This window comes from Pan troglodytes, chromosome 2 (genome assembly GCF_028858775.2).
Source record: "Pan troglodytes isolate AG18354 chromosome 2, NHGRI_mPanTro3-v2.0_pri, whole genome shotgun sequence".
NCBI lineage: Eukaryota > Metazoa > Chordata > Mammalia > Primates > Hominidae > Pan > Pan troglodytes.
The window spans coordinates 91,226,827-91,251,523 of record NC_086015.1 but is presented as its reverse complement, the minus strand read 5'-3'; the positions used below and the strand labels follow the sequence as shown (position 1 = coordinate 91,251,523).

At 36.1% G+C, this 24,697-nt stretch overlaps 1 protein-coding gene and 1 pseudogene across 2 annotated transcripts in view; both read left to right on the top strand.

The window, feature by feature from the left end:
- Positions 1–8,764, top strand: part of VGLL3 (vestigial like family member 3) — a 50,530-nt gene extending 41,766 nt beyond the window's left edge. For both annotated transcript variants that reach the window (XM_054680809.2, XM_001134745.7), the window contains exon 4: positions 2,339–8,764. In XM_054680809.2, coding sequence (XP_054536784.1) covers positions 2,339–2,382 — 44 coding nt within the window. In that variant the 3' untranslated portion in view covers positions 2,383–8,764. The remainder of the gene's footprint in view (positions 1–2,338) is intronic.
- A 1,173-nt stretch (positions 8,765–9,937) lies between these two features.
- Positions 9,938–11,345, top strand: LOC107970695 (uncharacterized; annotated as a pseudogene).
- The last annotated feature ends 13,352 nt before the right edge of the window (positions 11,346–24,697 follow it).

Genomic DNA, 24,697 nt, shown 5'->3' with positions numbered 1-24,697 from the left:
AAGAAGTTTAACCACAAGGGTCCATTAGATATCTGATACATTTTAGGCCACAGAGGAATTGACTTTTTAAGATTCGCATTGTAGAAATGCAGAGACATGGAAACAAGAAATTGAATATATGAATTTATAACGAGAGAATGACTTCTGTTATTCTGATTGGAAAATCTGGGGCGATCTTAAGTAATGAAATACTTGTCAGCAGCAAAAGTCTCACGTGATTTTGAAATAGTCATATGTCTTTGCAAAGCAAATAAGAAATTGCCTTTGTTTAAAAGCAAGAATAAGACAGGCAAACCACTTGATGATTACAACAGTATTCATGACTTGCAGTGCTGACATTCTGTAGATTGATGCAGTCTTCAAGTGTGGAAATCCTGAGTCATACAGAAGATGAGATGTTTTAATAATTAAAAAAATATTTATATAGTCAGCAGATTGTCAGTAAAGGTGGTTTAGATTACAAGAGTTACCCAACAGAGACTATGTCAGGTTGCAAATTATTCTAACCAGAAAACCATTTGAAAATGAATAAAGCAAACTTAGAGTGGATTGACATACCCCCAGATCCTTTTACTTTTTTTCTCCCTCTCGTTGTCCTCGTTTATCCTTCTCCTTCTCTTCTTTCGAAATGGGAAAGGAAAACTATTGCTTCTTTATCAAGCATAAAACCAGTATGCTTGTGGTAAAAAGAAAAAGGTGGAGCCAATCTTTTGGCATTCAGGAAGTGTTGTTTGTTTCCAGTACACAAATGCTACACAGTACACAAATGCTACACAGTACACAGATTGAGACTTGTAATTTTATGAGATGCTGCTTTTTTTAAATTAATTTATGTATTATTATTATACTTAAAGTTTTAGGGTACATGTGCACAATGTGCAGGTTAGTTACATATGTATATCTCCTTCTATTTGTTCTTTTGTCTTTTGTGTAGTCAGTTTTGTATATTGCCTTAATGTCTCCAAACACTAATTGTGTCCTATTTTGTAATGAAATCCATATTTTGCAAAATTCTTTGACTAGTTGAGGGATAAGAAATGTTGTTTAATAATAGAAAAACTTTGAACCAAATTGGCTCATTTAGCTATTAAATTTCTGACATCCATCCTGGGTTTACAACAGTTTTAGATCAAAGGTCAAGCAGACAACTTGAGATCCTTGCACCCACACAACAGCAACCTTGCTGCATTTCTACACACATGTTTAAAGAGTTTTGCTTCATGTTTTGTTATTTAGTTTTAAACAACATAGAAGCACCTATTATTCTGTGTTTTTATTCTTCCAAACAATTATACTTCAGGAACAAAAACAAAGGGAACTGAAACAGGTGACAGATGCATTAACTAACTTTATTTAGGTAATCATTTCACAATATATAAGTTCATCAAAGTATCTCGTTATACACCTTAAATATATACAATTTTAATTTTCAATTATATTTCAATGAAGCTGGAAAGAAAAAAAAACAAAATAAAAGTAACTTCGAGTAGGTGCAAACTGAAGGTGCTATGTGAATTGCCCATATCAGAAATTATTCAATTAACTGTATTAGACACAGATAAAAGTCACATTTCCTGTTTTTTGTTTGATAAACTTCTTACTGATTTTAGCTTTGAGTTTGAATTAATCTATGTCCTATTAATCAATGTATACCTTCCTTTTGTCACTATTTTTAACTTCTAAATTTTAATTTTTGCTATCTGGTATGATTTTTTAAATCCACTTTAAATACTTTTTGGAAGAAGATAAGATAAAATAAGTAAATTAATAAATAGAATATAGGTCTGGACTGTTAGTTATGAACCAACTATGTTTATTTTACTGACAATAGTAGACTCAGTTTTTAGCCATCTAATTGCTCACATAGTTTATAGTAATCCCATTGTGGAGTACATTTCAAAATAACAACAGAATTTATTTATCACATTAGTCTAAAAGAATAATTTTGATTGTTACTGAAAGTATTAATTGAAGCACTGAATAAATGCTCCAAAGATTATTTATGTCTTTTTTCTCCCAATGAAACAAATGTTTCATTTTTGCTATTTACTATTCACTCATACTCCAAGCAAATAAAAAATATAGCAAATAATTTGTATTGTATAAATAGCACTGTCCTAGTCTTGTGTTTTTGTCACATACTGTGTTAGTTGATTTTTTGAAAATTGTGAGCTCCAGCACAGAATTTGCTTAGAGATCATGATGTCTTCAGGTCAGAACTCACAGTTGCCTGGATTATCATTTTGGTTTCTATATCCAAAGTATTGCAGATTATGCTAATTTTTGGTACCATATGTATTAATGTTCTTTATTTTTTCCCCATTGTCATTTGTTCCAGGTCTACAGCATCAAGACAAGAGTAAGGAATCACCATGGTACTGAAACACACAATCTTAGTGAGTTAAGTTGCAGCATAAATCCAAGGGCCCACTGGGAAAAGATACTGTCGGGATTTTCCATTCAGCAATAGGACACGAAAGGCATAGAAGGAGAAGACAAAGTGTCACGCAGTTGACTGGTTTTCGGCCTTTCTTGAGAAAGCAAAGTGGGTCCCAGACATTGAAGAAAAGCATTTTTATTTGTTTATTTCCTCATCTGAGCCTTTGCCAACTGTGCAACTCTCTCCTTTTGTTATCTTGCTTTTATCAATATATAGCTAAGTTTTTGTTTCATTTTGATTTTTTTTTTTAGCCAACCACCTTGTCAGGAAAGGATGAACCACACATTAAAATGTTCATTCTTTCAGGAATACAAGTTTGTAGCTCTATGTGCATCTATTTTTGTAGAAATACAAAAAGTTTGGTTTAGCATTGATGGGCTATTTTTGAGGGATGTATTTTTTTTAATATTGTAAAAATTGTTGAGTTCTGTTTAAAGAACTTGCTCTCAGAGAAGCACTGGCAAAAATGTTTAAAATGCTTATCTCTAAGATGTCTATTATATGCTCTGTCTGTGCTTTCTAGGTTACCTCAAATGTTTTGTTTTTTCCTTTTTACAAAAGTAGCTATACCATCGTCAAACCAATGCAGTATTGTTTTTACATTGAATCTCAGTAAAGATTTAATTCCATGCTAGCTCAATTAGTTTTGCATTATATGTATAGCTTGAAAAGTTTTTTTTAATGACTGTACTAAAGAAATGATATTTTATTGCTTTGATTTCTCCCAAAGAATAACTTGGAGGTTGACTAATAAGAAAGTTGGCATAAACTTTCAATCAAATGAAGAGTTTGCCTAGAGGAGACTAATTCTCTTTCTAGCCCCTCCAAATTTGATAAATGGAACCAGAGGTTATATACAACTACAAGGAAAAAAATGCATTTAACCATGCCACCTATGAGTGCCAGTGACTTATTTTACTTGTTTCTAATTATTCATTCATGGCAATTTAAAAAGTCATATTTTCAGTGGGATTTGTTTTTCCTGAAGAGCATTTGAAGGAACAATATCTGGGAAGGTACTAGAAAAATTACAAAGCCCGAGCTCTTTCTTATAATGCCACCTATCCCTGTAAGCTAAACAAACAAACAAACAAACAAACAGTTCTATATATAATAGTTTCAACACAGAACTTAACAAGTCTCTTTTTTTGTTTGTTTAAATCTGGCTTTACTTGATTTAATTCCTTTTTAGAAAGAAATTTAGGGCAAAATAAAGTGTATATTAGGATTTAAATTTATACCACAATTTAAAAATAAAACCAGAGGTTATATACAATTTAAATTGGGCTAAAAATTAAAAATTTGAGGATTTAACTTGATATAGCTCTCAGGATCTAAATAAAGTTGAAATTATCATTAAGACACTGCTAGGAGAAGATTAAGATTATGAAAGCAGCAGTTACTGATACTGCTGGACTTCAAAGGCAAAGTTCATTTCTTCCATTAACTGCTTCCAGAGATGTCATGTAAAAAAGTTAGTGTATTAGAGAAGGTTTTTAGCTTTATAAAGAGGTTTTTTCAAATTTCTCCCATTTTTCTCTCCACCCACATAAAATAGTATGTTCAGTGAAATGCCACTTTCTATCTTTAATTGTTTGTATCATATATGCGAACTTTTTAGACATGAACATGACATGTTCAGCTAGGCAGAGTTCTCACAGATAATTTTCAAATATTTTCCTTGGCTGTAATTTCTGTATTCATTTATATCCTATCCGTCTTTTGAGCTTCAGATCTATATACTCTTTTGTACTCTCATCACTCCGCACTTTGCTGTTTCTTACCTAGACTCTCTTTTACACAATATGCACATTTTTACCATTGTGGGGTCCAAATTTAAGATACCTTCCACTCACTAATAATATGAACTTATATTTCCTGGGAGTAGCCAGGTTAAATTTTCTATACTTTGGTCCATAATTTGATTTGATATGATTGTTTCATTTATAATTTGCCCAAATACATGGGGCACAAAATTTAGTGAATTTATAAATCTGGATTTGCCTTGTGTCCTTCTGAGTTTTCAAAGGCAAGTATTCAACAGTCCCCATGTGATGACTGACAGGGTTATTTGCCTCATCCACATCCACCTTCGGAATACATTAACTTCCTTTGTAATTTATTTGAAAGTAGTGTTAAACTCATTCAGATCATTCAGTTGGATTTTCCCAATGAAGAGGAAAAGGAAAGTAGTTATTCCTAGCTCCATTTCTTATTTTCCACCAAATTTAATTGAAGGGCATTAATTAGATGTCTTCACCCTGAATTTAGACTTTGCTCTGTGTTCTCCCGGTAACTGTCAGATAAAAAGTTTATTGGCTCTGAGGACCTGAGAAATGTTGGGAACCTGGTTTCTGCTGTACACAGGAAAGATTTGTAAGTGAGCTCTCTCTTTGAAAACAGGACCCAGGCTGGGCACAGCAGCTCATGCCTGTAATCCTAGTATTATAGGATGCAGAGGCTCGGGAGGATTGCTTGAGCCCAGGAGTTCAAGATCCGCCTAGGCAACACAGGGAGACCCTACCCCTACAAAAAATTTCTGAAAAATTACCTGGGCATTGTGGGGCACACCTGTTGTCCCAGCTACTCTGGAGGCTGAGTCCAGAGGATCGTTTGAGCCTGGGAGTTTGAGTTTGCAGCTTGCAGTGAGCTGTGATTGCACCACTGTACTCCAGCTTGGGCAACAGAGCAAGATCTTGTCTCAAAAGGAAAAAGAAAACAGGACCTAGGTGTTTGGGGTACACTGCCACCCAGGGAGTGGATCAAAAATATACATAGAAAAAGAATGAGCATGTCTCTATAATTGTCTTCTAGGACCATATTGCTGTTAGAAGTCCTAAAAGAGGATGGGTTGTAATTTAGCATAATATTCTGAATTCATTCCAAGTTTAAAATCCTGTCATTCTCTGGCTCTTCCTTTTTCACATCAAAATGATGCTGTTGGACTTAGAGGCTTCCGAACTGTTTTATTGAGGGCTACTATCTGCCTCCACAATTTTATTAAAACCACTCCACCTTTAGACAAAGGTGACTTTTGTCTGATTTTACAAATCAGATTTTATTCAAGCTTTCTAAATATCTGTGAAGTAGACCCTAGAAAATTGTCTCGTTTATTTTAAATAGAATCTATGCTTCCACCAATAAACCATCGGGAGCTAAGAAACAACATAATGTTGACAAATCAGGAACCTAACAGATTATTTTGTCTCTCATTATTAATTTGAAAGAGCCTCTAAACTTTTGAGAAATCAATGTGTCTTCTTAAGAAAGTTAAGCACCCTCTCTTAACTTTCCCCTCTATTTGCTCTCCTTTTTCTTTCTTCTTAAGAGTATTTATATTATTTTGTTAAGCAAAAATGGCTAAGATTGCTCTAAAATTTGCAAAATGAGGAGTGGATTGCAAATAATTGAGGGATTTATTTCTTTAACTTTATAAGACTTTAAAAAAAAAACCCAAATTCTAAGCACTGACATGAAAGTTGCCTTTGAGAAGCTTGTTATTCATTATACAAAAAGTATTTGCCCATTCCTATTCTAAGATTTGCAGAATATGTCACCCTGTCTAGCTTTTGAGTTTGCTATCTGGTTTAATATTGTATTTATAATTTAAAGTGGAAATCAGAAACTGTTTCAAGAACCTGTATTCTATCCCTTACTGAGTGTCCCTTCTTTAAATAGTGTTTGCTGAATTAAGCCGTTGGCGGCAGTGGCATTAAGTGGTGGAAAAAGGAAAGTATATATGTTAGAGTTTTGACTGAGGGATAAATAGAAAGCAGAATGAATTAATGGAAAAGAACTTGGCTGTTAGGCCATTCTCTAAATTCTAGTTTAACCACAAGTTTATGTGTGGTTTGGGGCTTCATTTATTTATCTCATGAGTAAAATGGGATAATACCTAACAGGCAGGCTCTGAAAGTTGGAAATCACATACACACACACACACACACACACACACACACACGATCAATCATCTAGCTCATATTAGATGTTCAATAAATAACAGCTACTACAGATGCCTATCAGTTGAGTAAGTAGTTCATTAAATTGAGCTCCCAAAGGTCTCTTCTGTTCACATCCATATCCGTTTCTGCAGCAATCAAATAGATACATGATTGTTTTTCTGTAAGAAATTACTGCAAAGAGAATATTTTTCTCCTACTAACTGTTCCTTCTACCTGGTATAGGAGATGAATGTACGTTTCTTAATTAGCTGACTTTTTAGTGTGTCATTTCTGAAGGAAAAATAAATTAACCTTATAGTGGCATGTAGGTCCAATTCAGTTTTCCTACGTGTTCCAAAACTTTAATTAAATTACTGTGTCCAAAATTATGAGGACAGTGTCATTCATTCACCATAGTTTATATTTTTAGTTATATATCAAACTTCCTTGGCACCTAGGATAAGAACATTTCTTTTGAAGTTATCCAATTTTTTTTTTATTTTTACTTGGCTTGAAGGAAAGTTGCAAAATATGGTGGAAAAAATCTTCCGCATTAAAAGGGGGAAAAAACACAACCATTTATGATCTCAGTCAGCAGATTTACTCTACTCAAGGAAAAAAAGAAACAACCTTATTGGAAGCAGATGTTGACACTGTGTCAGTTATTGAAGATGGAAGGAGTTCACTTGAGCCATTGCAGTTACAAAGGGGTATTGATGGCAGTTCGGATTCCTGATTGATCACCTTTGCAGCCAAGGGAAAGACAGCAGAAACTGTATGGGATCAGAAATGAAATCAGCCTGCCAGTTTAATGGAGAGGCTCCTAGAAACTCATTTTTTTTCTTTCCTGTAAGATAAAAGACATCTTTCAGAATAAGAAAGGCTTGTTTGAGAGAGAAATTACAGTTTATTCTCTGAAAATATTTAAAGGCCAAAGTTCCCTTTAAATCTATTATTAAAGCACTGAAACTATTATTAAAATCATTATAGAAAAATTAGGCAAAAATTTTAGCCTAGCTTTCAACATCCATTCAAAAACGAATGTTGAAAACAAACATATAACCTATAAAAAAGTGAATGGCTCTGGCAAGTGGGGGCATGGGTGGAGTCCATAAGGAAACCTCAGTCTCAGTAACTTCAAAATGTTACTTTTCTTGGTAACTTGGTCATGGAGATTGGTCACAGCACAGACATTTAGAATTTTTTAGCAGTTTTTTTTTTTTTTTTCTTTTGAATCGTGTAGTGCTCTCTGGGAATTGCACCATGTACACTTTTACAACCTACAGAAATCGTCATTATTGTTAAAGTATCTCAACTTTTCTATTTCTTTTATTGTCTATTGTGCTTTTTTGTTTAAAAATACTTTTATAGTTTTAAAGTATTGGTCAAAGTAGTATTCTCTTGAAGTTGTAGTCAATTTAATTTGATCCAATAAGTTTTTCTGAATCTCCTTTTTAAGTTCCAAGAAATTCTATTATAAATAAGTGTACTTTTACCAATTCCATTGTATAAGCAAACAGACACCTTTTAGAAAAGGATAAGTAACCATCAATTTGTTTTTTTTTAAAAAAAACAATTTCTAGACTACTAAATTTGGCATAAGAATAATTCTTTTAAAATGCAACATACTTTAATTAGTTTTTTTGGTATATGCATAAGATGTGAACTTTCCTATTGATATCTCTTTATATTAATAGAGATGTACATTTCTTTCTATGCCGTGGCTAGAGCAAAAGTTAATAATGATTATTTACACAATTGATTTAATTTCTTAGGATATGTATAATATTGGATATTATATCTGATTTAAAAATACTATTCCATACATTTTTTTTTCAGGAGATAAAACATAGGGAAAGGTTTTCATGTGAATTCTTTGTATCACTTTAAAGTACATATATTTAAAGGGAAGATGGATACAATTTGTTTTTATTATATAAATCTAGGTAAGGTGAAATGCTTTCGTCAACAAAAATACAGTGTAGTGAATTTTATATTTGTCACTTGATTAGGTAAACTGAAAACTAACAATAGAAATATTATTTCACTGCATTGAAATGCCATGAAATTTCAGACTTGTTAGTTCTACAAGCAGTTGTGCTACCTTAATTTTGTGTTTCCAGAAATAAAAATTAACCTTAGTTATGCTGTCATTTTTAACTAATAAAAAAAGTATAATTCATAAAACTTTTGGCTTTATAAGATAATTATAAAATTATATTTTTTTCTGTTTTTGTGGGGTTGGGAAAACATTTTCTTATTTCTATTCACTCTTCAAATGCAGGTCTCATAATATGTGTCAATGATATAAGATGATAGAAGACTTTGTAATAAAAACATATGTCATTATCTTCAATTTGTTCAATAAATAATTTAATGTGAATTGAATGTTTGTATTTTAACGTAGCATTTGGATTTGGTCTGCATTTCTTGAGAATTTAAAGCTCTTTTTGTTTCCTCCTTATTCAATTAAGCATCTTATAAATATTTTGGAAATTACAACATCTTAGGTGTTATTAATTAAGAAGTTAATTTCTAGGGCCAAGAAGTCTATACGTTACAGCAAGGAATAGATTATAAATTACATGTTTATAATGGAAAAGAAAATGAAATGGGGTATATTAATTACATAACAGCAAGAGTCTTGAGAATTTTATAATACAATGCTTCTAAGGATATTTGTTGACCAAGGTGTATTTTATTGTTTTTACATTTGTTGACAGGGACTCTGCCATAAGTAGTATGAAAAAACAAACAAAAACTTTTCTACGATTCATTAACATTGAAAAGAGAATTCCAAGACCTTGTATTCTGAAGAAAGCTAGAGTTTCTCTACGTGGGCCCTCAATTTTCTTATTACACGTATCTTTAATGTGAAAGTACTAAAGTCTGAAAATCAGCATTTAAATAATAGACTTTCCAGCATTACAGATGAAATAATTTGGTGCAGGCTTTTTAACTGTCTACCATATTTAGAATGTGGTGTCAAAATGAGATTTTTAGAACTGCTGTAAAATATTACTACATTACTACAACGATAACGGCCTAAAACAACACAAATTTAGTATCTTACAGCTCTGTCAGTCAGACATTCAGCAAAGATCTTAGTCTTGGTGGGCTACAGAATGTAGGAGGCATTTCCTGGATGCTTCCAAGAGAGAATCTTGCTATTCCCTGCTTCTAGAGTCCTTTGCTTAGCTTCCTTCCATCTTCAAATCCAGCAACCTGGTCTAGACCTTCTCACATGACATCACTGACTTCCTCTTCTTCCTCTCCTTTACATATTTAAGGACTCTGTGTAATCCAGAATAATCTCTTCATCTCAAGGTTTTTGTTCTGTTTTGTTTTTTTGTTTTGTTTTGTTTTGTTTTGTTTTGATGGAGTCTTGCTCTGTCGTCAGGCTGGAGTGCAGTGGCGTGATCTCGGCTCACTCCAACCTCTGCCTCCCGGGTTCAAAGGATTCCCCTGCCTCAGCCTCTCGAGCAGCTGGGACTACAGATGCGTGCTACCACACAAGGCTAATATTTTGTATTTTAGTAGAGACGGGATTTCACCATGTTGGCCAGGATGGTCTCCATCTCCTGACCTCGTGATCTGCCTGCCTTGGCCTCCCAAAGTGTTGGGATTACAGGCATAAGCCATTGCGCCATGCTCAAGGTTCTTAATTACATCTTTAAAGGCCCTTTTTCCATGTACAGTAACATATTCAATGGTTCTGGGGATTAGGACTTGGAGCCATTATTCTACCTACAACAATTAGTATTGGACTTCCATCATTTTCTATCACTCTTGTAATTGAGAAAGACTATTTCACTGGGAGTAGCAAGTCATAATGTTTGCATTGGCATTTGTGTGGGGGTTTATCTTCATTCATTAAATAATTGCATGTAAAGAAAATTCCTTCACTATTTCAAATGTTTCATGTAGTTATTATAGTGCTTCAGAATCCAAAGGGTTATGTGTTACTTATGTAAGATGAGCAGTCTAGGGGGTGGAGAGCAGGTCATCTAGTGCAGATTCTTCCTAGCTGAAGTGTGTTTTCTCTGGGGACAACCAAGTAAGATTTAATTGTTTTGCTTCCTTTTTTGGGAACTTAGACCCATCTTGCGATGTCCTAAGTCTCCAAGCATCTTATTTGACCTGCTTATACACATTTGACTGAATAGCTAAATATGACCACATTGACGTGGTAAAGCTTTAACACTTTTGTCCAGATTGAATCACTCCATCTGCTATCAGTTAAGCAGTGGAAAACTGTTATGGAAAAGCAAACATGTTTTGATAGATTTAATGTGTAAAGAGGGTATCCATACTCTGGAATGCTGCTGATCAATAAATGAGCTGCAAGACTTTGTTCGAAACAACACTCAAGCACAACTGTTTTACTTTCCATACCAAGTTTGGCTGTGACTGAATGAAGAACACCAGCATTGATCTTTGCTTTGCATTTGTACAAGAGACTATTTGCAGAGAGCCAAATATAGCAACAGAGGATTTAATATCTTGCCAAAAAATACAAAATCTGTTCCCCTTTAAGCATGACACTCTATCCTTTCTTGTGGATCTTGCTAAAAGGAAAATATAGCTTTAAACTCCCCTATTCCTTCTGTTGAAAGCTTAAGAATCTTTTTCAAATGAGCTATGTATGGTTTTGCGGTGTTTTATGTTTCCAAAAGAAAATGGCTACATGAAAAATCTGTCCAGTGTTATCATTTTTCTTACAAAAAATACTTCTGGTTATGGTTGTATTAATTTGATTGTGATAATGATTACACAATGTTTACCTATATCAAATCATCATATCGTATACCTTAAATATATACAACTTTTATGTGTCAATTATAACTCAGTAAGTCTGGGAAAATATCGTTAAGTCAAAGATTAGAGTCAACAGAAATAAAGAAAAATCATACTTTGATAACTTCAGGACTAATCAAGGATCAATGGGTGACATGATATCCTGCTATGTGCCATTTTGTGTTAAACAAATTACACCAACAATAAAAAAAATTGGCTTCAATCAACGAGGTTCTTTCTTTGTCTTAGAACATGGGTGCTTTGTTCTGAGTGTTGTCTGATGGGTAGGCAGATTAGTTTAGATTTCTCTATAATGTGGTTAATGACAATAGCTCTTCTGCTCAGTTTATGATGCATATAAAGAATTTTGAAAATAGTCTTGCAAACTTCACCATGAAGTTTCTGCAGTGACAGCTTTACCAGACATCTCTGTGTGGGATTTTAAAACAAACACAAGGCTGTTTGGAAATACTTGGTATATGTAAATATGCAAAATATGCTGAACAGCGCTAACAGCTGTAGGGTGTACTCCCTCATCCTTGAGCAGAATATTTTGGTGGCAGTGTGGTTATTTTTTCCATCTTTGCTTTTAATTCCCCCCCTCGCTCTTTTCTCCACCCACTCACCCATCTACAATCCACTCCAAAAGCACAAATTTAACACCCTTCCCCCTACTTCCACACTGCTTCCAAGAAAATCATTTTAGTAGATTCCCACTGGAAAAGGTGGGTGGTGGCTTGATGGAATGTTTCTGAGTTACACGATGTTGTAAAGCCTGAGCTTCGGGGAACTTGCTTGGACTTGATCTGACATCAGGCTCACACACAGCCCAGACACTCTGTAGGCCAGATTCCATTAAGGCTTATCATTGCAAGAAGAGGAAAAGTCCTGTTGTGAGTGGCCCTCCAGCCATGATGATTCCAAAGATGGCAAAATAATCATTTTAAGTGTGTGCTATCAGGTTCTGTAACATCAAGGCACTCATCCTTTTATGAAAATAAGCATATGCCCTATTTTCATATGCCTTTCCTCAGAGCCCGAAAATGGAGGGAGGACACAAGAAAAGTTAAAATTCAAAGTTTCTTCTTATGGTATCTTGAAGAATTGAAGGTTTGAAGGAAAAAAGGTACCAAATATGAAGAGAGAAGGCCCACATCCTAGGACCATTTCCACTGGTGATTTGTTGATATCATTTAATCTTATATTTCTGTTTATCTGTCCAAGGAAGATCAAGTGAAATAAATCTAAACTGATTTGGGAAAAATAAAGTGCTATATAAATACAAATAAATAGGAACCAATATTTAATGAAAGTCATTGATCTATCATGAGTATTACATGAATTCACCTCAAGTGATTTTCACAAATAGCAATATGCAGATAGCATTATTTGAGAAGCTGTTAGCAATATAAAAATGGGGGTTGAGTTTCAGCAATGCTACTTAGAAGCTGTATAATTTGAATAATTTTCTTCACCTCTTTAAGTCACAGTGTGGTCATCTGTATGTAAAATGAAGATGATTTTTTTTTTTTTTTTTTTTTGAGCTGGAGTCTAGCTCTGTCACCCAGGCTAGAGTGCAGTGGCTGGATCTCGGCTCACCGCAACCTCTGCCTCCTGAATTCAAGGGATTCTCCTGCCTCAGCCTCCCAAGTAGCTGGGATTACAGGTGCCTGCCACCATGCCCAGCTAATTTTTGTATTTCTAGTAGAGACTGGGTTTCACTGGCCAGACTCGTCTTGAACTCCTGACCTTGTGATCTGCCTGCCTTAGCTTCCCAAAGTGCTGGGACTACAAGCATGAGCCACTGAGCCCAGCCGTCAAATGAAGATATTAAAGGAAACTACTTCACAGAGTTGTTACTAGAATTAAGTATTTAATTTACTTATCACTAAGTAATTATTGTTGTTGCTCTTTAATTAATCTAACTTTTCAGTAATTGAGGAAATCATCAGTTAAGTTCATTCTGAAGGGCACTGATATAATTTGGCCCTGAGCCCCCACTCAAATCTCATCTTGTAGCTCCCATAATTACCAAGAGTTGTGGAAGGGACCCAGTGCTGTTAATATGATAGTGAATGAGTCTCACAAGATCTGATAGTTTTACAAAGGGGAGTTTCCTTGCACAAGCTCTCTCTTTGTATGCTGCCATCCATGTAAGATGTAACTTGCTCTTCCTTGCCTTCCACCATGATTGTGAGGCCTCCCCAATCATGTGGAACTGTAAGTTCATTAAACCTCTTTCTTTTGTAAATTGCCTAGTCTCGGGTATGAAATCAGCAGCATGAAAATGGGCTAATACAGTAAATTGGTACCAGTAGAGTGGGGGCACTGCTGAAAAGATACCCAATAATGTGGAAGCAACTTTGGAACTGGGTAACAGGCAGAGGTTGGAACAGTTTGGAGGGGTCAGAAGAAGACAGGAAAATATGGGAAAGTTTGGAACTTCCTAGAGATTTGTTGACTAGCTTTGATCAAAAGGCTGATAGTGATATGGACAATGAAATCCAAGACGAGATGGTCTCAGATGGAGAGGAGGAACTTGTTGGGTACTGGAGCAAAGGTGACTCTTGTTATGTCTCAGCAAAAAGACGAGGAATTTTGCCCTGCCCTAGAGATCTGTGGAACTTTGACCTTGAGAGAGATGATTTAGAGTATCTAGTGGAATAAATTTCTAAGCAGCAAAGCATTCAAGAGGTTACTTGTGTGCTGTTAAAGGCATTCCGTTTTATTAGGGAAGCAGAGCATAAAAGTTCAGAAAATTTGCAGCCTGACAATGTGATAGAAAAGGAAAATCAATTTTCTGAGGCGAAATTCAAGCCGGCTGCAGAAATTTGCATAAATACTAAGGAGCTGAAAGTTAATCCCCAAACCAATGGGGAAAATGTCTCCAGGGCATATCAGAGGTCTTCATGGCAGTCCCTCCCATCTCAGGAGGCTTAGGGGGAAAACATGGTTTTGTGGGCTGGGCCCAGGGTCCCTGTGCTGTGTGCAGCCTAAGGTCTTGGTACATCCCAGCTGCTCTAGCGGTGGCTGAAAGGGCCCAACATAGAGGTTGGGCTGTGGCTTAAACCTTGGCAGCTTCCACATGATGTTGAGCCTGTGAGTGCACAGAAGTCAAGAACTGATGGTTGGGTAACTCCACCAGGGGAAAAAACCACGACCTGCCAAGATGCTTGCTGAAGGCAAAGGGAATACAGAATGGGTAGCAGAACAAGGTAGTCATCAATATCAGCTACGACCATGTGACCAGCTGCAGAAATGGGGACTGTAATTGTCATGAGTATTTCCTTCTCCTTTTGTTAGAAACATGTTTGTGCAAGTATACACTTGCACTAAGAAAATACCTTCATTTTATTCCCTTTTTCCTTTATCATGTGACGTAAGATTTAATGACTTCATATCAGCATTTATGTGTTGTTAACTTTATGTAATAGCATTTGGGTTAGGGATTGTTGCATTTCTGGTTGTATGAAGGAGAGTTGTGGTATGTTAGGTGTAATTATGACCTTATTATTGTCTTTATTTGAAGTTATGTATGATTTCAGGAGATGTGTATGGGTTCAATTCGACAAGGGGTGGACTTGTGATGTTAATACTGAGTGTCAACTTGAATGGATTGAAAAATGCAAAGTATTGATCCTGGGTGTGTCTGTGAGGTGTTGCCAAAGGAGATTAACATTTGAGTCTGTGTGTTGGGATATATATATATATAGATATATAGATATAGATATAGATATATAGATATATAAAATCTCCTATTAGTTCTTCTCCTGTAGATAACTCTGACTAATATAGGCACCCAGCTGTGAGTGACAGAGCCAGGATCCAAACCCAGATTTAGCCAAACAGGAAACTCAGAACTCCATACCACCCCCAAATTTTTGCTATTGTCACATCTGAATGTATTTGCTGTGAGAAGATTTTATAATCTCATAGCCAACTGGGATAAAAAGAGACAGTAGGAGAAGCTAAAAATGGCCAGGAAGGATAGGATACTTTGGAAGAGTGAGGGAGAGTAATGTGGCTTTCATGAATGAGAGTTATGAGAGACTTCGGAATTGTAGAACATTATTTGCCACTTGGGGATACAGAATAAATTCATCTGACATATACTTCTGATCTCAAGGAATATGATTATTTCTTTACTCAGCTTATCCTCAAATCTCATTAAAATAGTGAATAACGGATTGGAAGAATTATAGCTTCTTGATGTTGACATCTTATTTTTCATCTGAAACTGTCAACTCCCCAATCTCTTTAGGTATTCAGCACTTGTTTTGTCTGCTAGAAAAGAAATCAAAATTACATTTTAGTCCTGAAAAATTTTTTTAATGAAGTATCCTCATTTCTCACACTTAGAGTATGTGTTTGGGCAAGACTTTAACAAACATGAATAGAATAAATCATTTGAAAACACTTGTCTTAATCTGCAGCTTCTGTGTCAGAAAGCTGAGAGGCTATGAGATTCTATCGTCCTCCTACTCCCCACTTGCCAGTTGTTTGACATAGGAAATGTACCCTTCCTCATTAGTAAAAAGGAGATGGCAATACCTACATTATAGGATAGATACGCAGATTAGATGGGATAATGTGTAAGTGCCTGTCAAGTACTAGACTTCCCAGGAAGCTTAGAATTTTACGCATCAATTAGTACTGGCTCAAATTTACTAGGCATCTATAACCAGGAACTTTACAAAAGTCACCTCTTGGAATCCTCAGAACAACTTTTCAAGGCGGGTTTCCTTATTTTCACATTAGAGATGAGAAACTGAGTTGCAGGGATTTTAAATAATATGACACAGCAGAATCAGGATTAAAAGTCCAGTTGTGTAATTTCATAGCTCATGTATTTTCCACTACACCAAGCTCCATCTCAATCTACTATATGATTAATATTGAGTGCCTAGTGTTTGCTCACATTCACATACAAAATATAAGTAAGGCAGAAGTCTAGAGATCGTACTGCAGGTAACTGAAAGCCTGGTTTTTAAACCGCTTATACCACAAACTAGCTGTACTCTCTGCACTACTGTCTTACTTGCTTAAAATTGCATTATGAGACTGACACATCATGATAAGTAATTGGACAATCTAGTCCAATTTCTGCATCAAAATTCAGATTGCTATGAACTATAATCCCCATTTCCTTCTTTCTCTAAACTCATGAAAATAAAGCAGGAGAAATCATCCTACCCCCAGAACTTGTGTGTGTGTGTGTGTGTGTGAATGTGTGAGTGTGTGTGTATCTTTTTTTCTCTTTATTTAGACTTTCTATAGGGTCAACTATATGTGGTAAAAATACTAATAGAAGTAAAACAAAGTAGTGATTTCAATCCCTAGAAGTCCTGATTTGAATTCATATGGATGTTTCATCCATTTCCCTTGTCAATGTTGACAGTGAATATGGTGTCTGTATTGACTATTTGTAATAGGCTAACCCACTCTCTCTGATCAGGTAGTGCACATTCATAAAAAGCAAGTCTCAGAAATGCCAGCTTTTTCATGGAAATATTTTTAGATGCAACCACTGCGCCTTGCTCTCTGCTGTACTTTTGGACCCGTGAGGCTTCCAAACTTGCCCGTGCTCCCTGGCACCATGACAATTCTCTTAGACTTGTCAAAAAAATTCAGCTTCTCTGATGTGGAACTTTTTATTGCATGTCCCAGAAAAGATTTTTACCTGTTTTTATTTCTTGATTGTTCTACTAGGTCTTTGTTACCCCAGCCCTGCTAAACTTCAGCTGCTAAAGCGAGCCAGGAACAGGCTTTCCCTCTGAGGTCTAAAAGGATTAGCTTTGGAAATTTAATCACCTGGATCCAGGATTTGTGGGGCCTGAGACTTATGAAAGCTGGGGGGAGGATGACCTTTTAAGAAAAAGAATACAAAATGAATACCAAGTTATGTACATAAGTGAAGACTGAAAATGAGAAATCACAATGGACAAATTTTGAAAAGCAAATAAATGCCATAGAACACAAAATTCAGAAAAAAATGTATATTTTCATTAATTACTTGCTTAAAGATGCATATGTGATGCACTGCATTTCTAATGACTGGTTTTAATTCTCTGCACATTTTAAACCTGTTTTTTATCTTTTTCACTAAACCCTTGTGCTTGCTGATAGAACACTGATAGGATATGTTCATAGAGAGAGGTCATCTCAGGCCCATTTCAAACATTGCAATGGATGGGGTTGAAGGATTCCTAGAAGCCATTTATACACCAGGGAATGACTACTTAATTGTACATAGACGTATTTGAAAATGGCATAAATATATCCACTAAATCTCAGTTGTATGTGTTGACCAACTCAACCTTGTCTTAGCTTCATCCCTCCCATCCCATAAGAGGAACATGTGATGGAGAAGACAGTGTATGTGAGTGAAGGAGACAGTGTTCTTAAACAATAGTGCTTAAAAACAGCTAATTTTTGAGAAAATTACAAAAACATATGTAACATGAGCTCTAGATTCATCCCAAGACCTGGGAAAGGGCCTGTGCAAGTGAAACCTGGAAGCTTTAGCTGGTTAGCCTCACGGCAAATCTCCTATGCACGTGTCACCTAAGCATGTCTCCCACGATAAAAAAGGAAGTTCTATTTAGAAAGGCATTTGATTGTGGCTTTGCACTTTTAATTTCTGGTTTCTTTCTGTTGCAGTACATTAAACTGAAAATTCAAAGATAATAAGGTGGGGTGTGGTGGCTCACGCCTGTAATCCCAGCACTCTGGGAGGCCAAGGCGGGCAGATCACTTGTGATCAGGAGTTTGAGGCCAACCTGGACAAAATGATGAAACCTTGTCTCTATGTCTCTACAAAAAAATACAAAAAGTAGCCAGGTGTGGTGGTGCATGCCTATAACCCCAGCTACTTGGGAGGCTGAAGTGGAAGGATTACTTGAGCTCAGGAGGCTGAGGTCCAAGTGAGCCGAGATCGTACCACTGCACTCCAGCCTAGGTGACAGAGCAAGACCCTGCCTCAAACAAACAAACAAAACCGTAAGATGATAAGAGAGTTACATGCTGAATAACTAAGATGTAACAAGACCTGGTTGACTGAGAGAGACAGAAGGGAAAGTTAAAAATGTTTGGAAAAAATTTTAAGCAGACAAACAAGGAAAAAGTCTGTAAGATGACTGAACTGAAGAATTTGTGTGCAAATAACCTGATGCCGAGAATTATGAGGAATGAGTTATCCTCTGGATAAAGCAGTCTTGTTGTTCTTAATAATAAAACTATATGTTGTTTGCAACTATGCATGATCATGAACCAGAACTACATCACATGTTAAAGTAATGGAATCTTACTGAATAATGAAGAGTTACCTAAAGAATGCTTTCGTAGATTATCTGAAAAACAATCTATTCCTGACCTACTTTTGTCACTAACAACCCGTGTGCTCCTAGAAAAAAAATAACTAAATTTCTTTGATGTGTTTTCTTCTCTATAAAATAGGAACAATACAACTAGACAATCTTTAAGGCTTCCTCTAGTTCTAAAAGTTTTTGTACATGTATTTTCTTTAAATATGACACCGTACCTTATTTAGACATCATCATTCATATTTTCCTGGAGCTAGAATAGTTTGGAAAGAATAATCTAATTGGAAAAGATTATTTAACAACTTCTTCAGATGTTAATGGAAGTTGGAGCTGTAAAAATTCAATAATGACAATGTTGTTCAGAGTGGAACAAAGAAAAATTCCAAACAATCTCTGCAACAAATGCCATTGGCATTTATGTAATCTGAAGTTTTAAAAAAAGAGAGAAAATAAATAGCAAGAAAGACATGATTCTCTTAGGAATTTGACATCCTGGAATTGTGTTTTTAAGTTTTTCTTTCAAGGAGCCAATATGCAAACCTGTGCACAATTTAGACATTTTGCTCATCCCATATGTTTCATGTGCTGGTTTGAATTATTCAGTGGTGGAAAATAGAAATGTAGAATTAAAAAAAACATTCACAGCATTCCTATTACTAATTACAGGCAGCACAGTAGACAAAGTTACAGACATATATCATTAAAGACATAACAGGTTATCCAGCTCAATCAGCTCTGCTGCATTTTACAAAACAAAATCTTTGTTATGTGTCCAGCTTAATTTCAACGATCCATGTTGGCGTCTATAGATTCTTCTGGGACACTAATAAATGACTAAATTTCAATATAATTTTCCTGCACTTGCTGACGGCTTAATCTCATGACTGAATTTCATGTAATTACCTACAGTCATTCACACTTTCATTAGTAAGAACAATTTATCATGATAATTTGAAGGCATTTGCCACCTGCTCATGATGCCATCCAGCATGTAGACAAAGCAAGTTAAATGAATACAGTCTCTGTGCCCTAAAAACACCCTCAACCTCCTTGGTCTGACTGTTTCATGTGTATGGATCTCTACCACATTCTCTTCTATCACTAATGTTTCCATATTAGTCAATTTGACTTGCCTCATTTCTCATGAGTACGTCTTTCTCAGCAAATGCCCTAACACATACTTCATCAGTTTTTACCCTCATCATAGCTTTACTGTAAATAGATTGATCACATCAAGCCCGAGGCCCCCTAACTGCGCAAGGGTGGATACAAATTACAGCCAGAGTAGTCCATTCCGTGGTGGAGGAAGACAGTTTCTCTTCCTTGATAAACCACTCTGTTCTGAAAAGGGAAACATTAGTTTCCTTGCAGGTACTGAAACTGTTTTCCCAAGACTGATCCCTTCCTAGACTTTCCAATGTCCCGTGCAGATTGTCCCATGTACAATGTACCATGTACAATGTCCATGTAGTATCACCAGCGGATTGAGCTCTAGCCCTGGCAGGAGATTGCAGGGTGAGACCGCGTACAAGGAGAAGCCGGGATATTTCTCTGTCTCCTACTCTGCTTTGAACAGCATCTCTGGCAGCAGCTGTGTCTCCTGCAGTGACTATGACTCCTCTAAGGCCTCAGCTGCTGACACACTCCCAGCTACTGCTGGGTACCCTAGTGTCTGGGCTCCTTTTAGAATGCTTCTCCTCTTTGCCCCTATGGGTGGGAGCGGCTTCCTGATGTTGCTAATCTCTAGTTTGTTTGACCATCTCCATAGCTCTTCTATCACTACATAACCAATTTCCTGCTTCAAATTTGCTGTTTAAGAACTCAGAGTGGTTTCTATTTACCTGGTTGAAATATGGCATATACCATTTTGTCCATAAAGAGTGATCCCAGGAAACAAATCCTCAAGAAAGGATTTTATGTTAGAGCATGAAAGTAGGAATGAGCCGCATGAAGGCAGAGAGAGAATTTTAGTAATCCATGGTATGCAGAGGCATCACAACTACCTGGATTATCAAGGCTCTAAGAAATTAAGTAATCTGCTGTACTCTGCCACTATGGCAGTAACAATGATTACAAGTATTGTAGAGCTTGATAAAGTATTTGAGACAACACTTCAAGGTTTCCAAAAAAAGAAAGCCAATGCAAGACTTTAAAGTTTCAGCTCGAACACAGGTAGAAAACCAGAGTACTTGATGACAGCTTTCAGTGAATTATTTTTATCCATTATACATACAGGACAGCATGGCTGAAAGTCAAGACTAACGTCTTGTGGTGTAGTTTGGAGAATTTTGAAGCAAGTTGGTCAGATAACTTTGCCAAATTTCTTCTGTTAATATTCAGAGGTTAGTGAGAAAGCAATGATTCTCTTAGAAATGGACAGAAACCTGTTTGTTCACAGATAAAGCTGGACACTGGACTTCCACAATGAAATAAGTTCCATAATTCAATATCAAAACTGATTTCCTAGTAGAAACACCTCTCCCTCTTTTCATTTTCCTGAGGAAACTAGCCTTCTTTTGAAATTCACACACATCACACTTCATTGTTTATAGATCCAAAACTGGAGTCAGATTCCAGTAAGACCAGGGTAGAATCAATAGTTATCTTGGAAGAAGACAGCATATAGACCACCAGGAATTGCAAAAACTTGCCCATATCGATTAATTGAAATTTAAAGAGCACATATATAAATGAATCCTAAGCATGTGAAAGGAAGAAAATGAAATATACAGTTAGGTTTGCTATATCTATTGGATTCATGATTTAATGTATTAACTTGATCATCTGGAAATAGTTCACTTGGTTGACTGCCTAAAGCATGGATTCCACAAAGGACTATGTCTAAAGAGGTCAAGATGCGAAAACTTTCCTGTAATTATTTAGAGCAAGGAGTCCAACAGATATACAAACATGATAAATTTAGAGTAAAATAATTATGGACAATTTGCCTTCTCTTCCTCTGACAATTTTATCTGAAAGTTACAAAAAAACACTTATATCACCAGGGCATTGAGAAATGCTTCATGAGGGAAATACCAGCATTTTTGAAAACTTGGTTCTGAATTTCAACTGGAAATAGGGGTTGATGATGGGAATTGCCACTTGTGAAGTAGTCTACATGATTTTAATGGAAATTGTGGGATTCCAGAGTGACAGAGGCCAGGTGGCAGTACTTAACCATCAGAGATAAGGGTGGCTCAATTACCATGATTGGTTGTAAAGGTGGACTGCCATCCAGAATGTTTTAAACTTGAGGGACCTGAGTCATGGATAATTGATTACCGGAACCTAGGGACAAAATAAATAGGCATAAAATATTACTTGATTTTTATTATAGAGAATCACTATATATAGGGAGCACAGGTCTTATTTGAGTCACTGCTGTAAGAAGTCATGGCGTCTCCTCCAATTCCTCCACCTAAACTAGTCTATAAACCTGGATTGCTTAATTGAAGGAGAGACCAGGCCCCCTTGGGGAAGGTCTTGCAACATCCTTATGTTTACAGATTATAAATCTTCCTCTAAGCATAGCCTGAATGAGTAGATGGCCATTTCGCCTATGACTTCGCACTGGAGAAAGGGAAAATTCTAGACACTGGCTCTGAGTTGACACTCATCCCTGAGCACCGGAAGTGCCACTATAGTCTTCTGGGATTTATGGAAATTGGCTGATGAATAAAGTTTTGGGCCAAGTCTATCTGAAAATGGTCCTTTTGGGTCCAGGATTCTCCTTTGGGTATTTTTCCAGTTCCTAATAGCATAGTTGGGTAAAGCACATTAGGAAACTAACAGAACCCCAGCATTGTCCATTATGGTAAGAAGTCCCAAGTGTTAGCACCTGGAAGTGCCATCTGTACCTACACAGTAAACCAAAATCAAAGCCTCATCCCTGGAGGGCCACAACAAGTTTACTTCCAGGAAAAAGGCATAAGGAGTCATAAAGAATGACTGAGGGCTGTCTTAAACTCAGGTGGTTACTCCAATTGCAACTGCTATTCCACATAGGTATTCTGAGTACAATAAAGCAAACAAGGCTTTAGATTTTGGTACACATCTATTAATGTGGCTTGAAAAATGCTTTTTTCTTCTTCTCCATATCAATTTGAAAGGTTGACCAGAAGCAGCTCATTTTCTCTTGTCAGAGCTATCAGTGTATTGTATGTATAAACATAGTATATGAGGTATCAACACAGTATATGATATGCTTCTATATTATAAAAGGTATGGGAGTGTTCATACCTTATATAATATGCTTATACATACTCAGGACCTTGATTAGTACCTTTCACAGAACATCACATTTGTCCATGACTTAGATGCTGATTGAATCTGGTTAGGGGGAATAGAAAGAATATCCTAAATGATTAGGAAGTCATTTGTGTGTACAGAGTAAGAGATAAAATGAAATTTCAGGCTTCTGCCCTTAGAGAAGTTTCTAAGGGCATATAGGTGCATTCCTTTTAGTGTGAAAGACAAGTGTTGCAATATGCACAATATCCCACTCAAAAGGAGAAACAAGTCTTGGTGAGCAAAATTTTTTAATATAAATAGATATATGTTCAAAATTGGATTTGACTTATCAATGCATCTAGCTTCTAGTACTATCATCCAAGCAATTATAGAATGCCTTACTTACAAGTTATGGTATCCCACACATCATTGCTTCTAACCTAGAAACATAAAAGATTGGCAATTAATTCATATCTATGTACTAGCTGATCTAGTAGACTAGTGGAATGGCTGAAGATTCAGTTTGGGGGCCACCTAGGAGACAACACCCTCCAAGGTTGGATTTGCTGTCACACAAGATGCATAACTTGCTTCGAAATAGCAACTAATATGCAGTTGTATTTTTTCCATAGTTAGAATATACAAGTATGGGAACTGAGTCAGAAAGTGGAAGTGACTCTTGTCACTCATATTTAAGACCCTGATGGGAAACAAGTCTACATGGCTCTAGAGGCTCATTTTCTCCTCTTTATTGGTATCTTGGCAGGGAGCTGGCTCACTTGGTGTAATGGCCTACAGAGAGAAAAGGTCTTTGATGTCTGCATTCCTAGCATGCATAGCTTTCCGGACCCACCTGATTTGTATGCATTCTCTGTAGCATCCTACCTGGGCTCAGAGATATCTTAAAATATTTTTTGTTACTTTGTGAAACTAGGTATTCCCTAGCCCTTCATAGGTTAACCAAAAAATATGTAATGCAGTGCAGGCTCCAGGCTTATTCACTGTCTTGGCATGTTCTCAGTTTTTCTTCTAGCTTCTCATCCTGGCAGACCCCTCCTGGTGAAACCATGGCCAGGGTGCATTCAGACCATCTATACCCTGCTTAAGTTGTAGAATAATGAGCTTGGAAGACAGCGTGTGCTATACTACTTCTTTAGTTTGAATTTTCTCCAGTAAACTCTATATATGCATGTTTCCCCAATAAACTCTACATATACATTACAACCACATGTTGTTCGTGGTGTGTGTTTGTAATTCTTCTGCAGCACACAGTCCATTTGCATGTTTGCAAGGATGTTATTGAAGAACCTGCCGTATATATGGTATTATGGGATTTTATATTTCTAAAGATACACACATGCACACACTCACAAAAGAGAGATTTAAGGAATTGGCTCAGGTGATTATGGAGGCTGTTAAGTCCAAAATCTTCAGAGTAGGGAGAGAGGCTAGATACCCGTGGAAAAGTTGATGTTGCAATGAGTGCGAAGGCAGATTGCTAATAGAATTTCCTTTTCCTTAAGGGATATTAGCCTTTTTTTCTTTTAAGGCCTTCAACTGATTGGATGAGGCCCAACTGCATTGTGAGAGTAATTTGCTTTGCTCATCGAATACTGATTTAAATGTTAATGTTATCTAAATAAATACTTCATAAAAACATCTAGACTGGTGTTTGACCAAATACCTGGGTACCATGGCCTAGCCAAATTAACACATAAATCAGCCGTCACAAATTAGAAACCTACTGGTAAAGACTTAGAAAATTATTTAAAAAAATATTTCCCCCCATATTAATATAATCATGTTCAACATAATTTTTTAGAATAAACACATAGCGTAGCACTTTTTAGTCACACTGTACATTAAAATATATATAAATAAATATCCACAACTCAGCCCCACCTACAGAATTTTTACTAAAAATTAGTAGTTAACACTGTTGATCAAACCCATTGTTTTTCCCATAG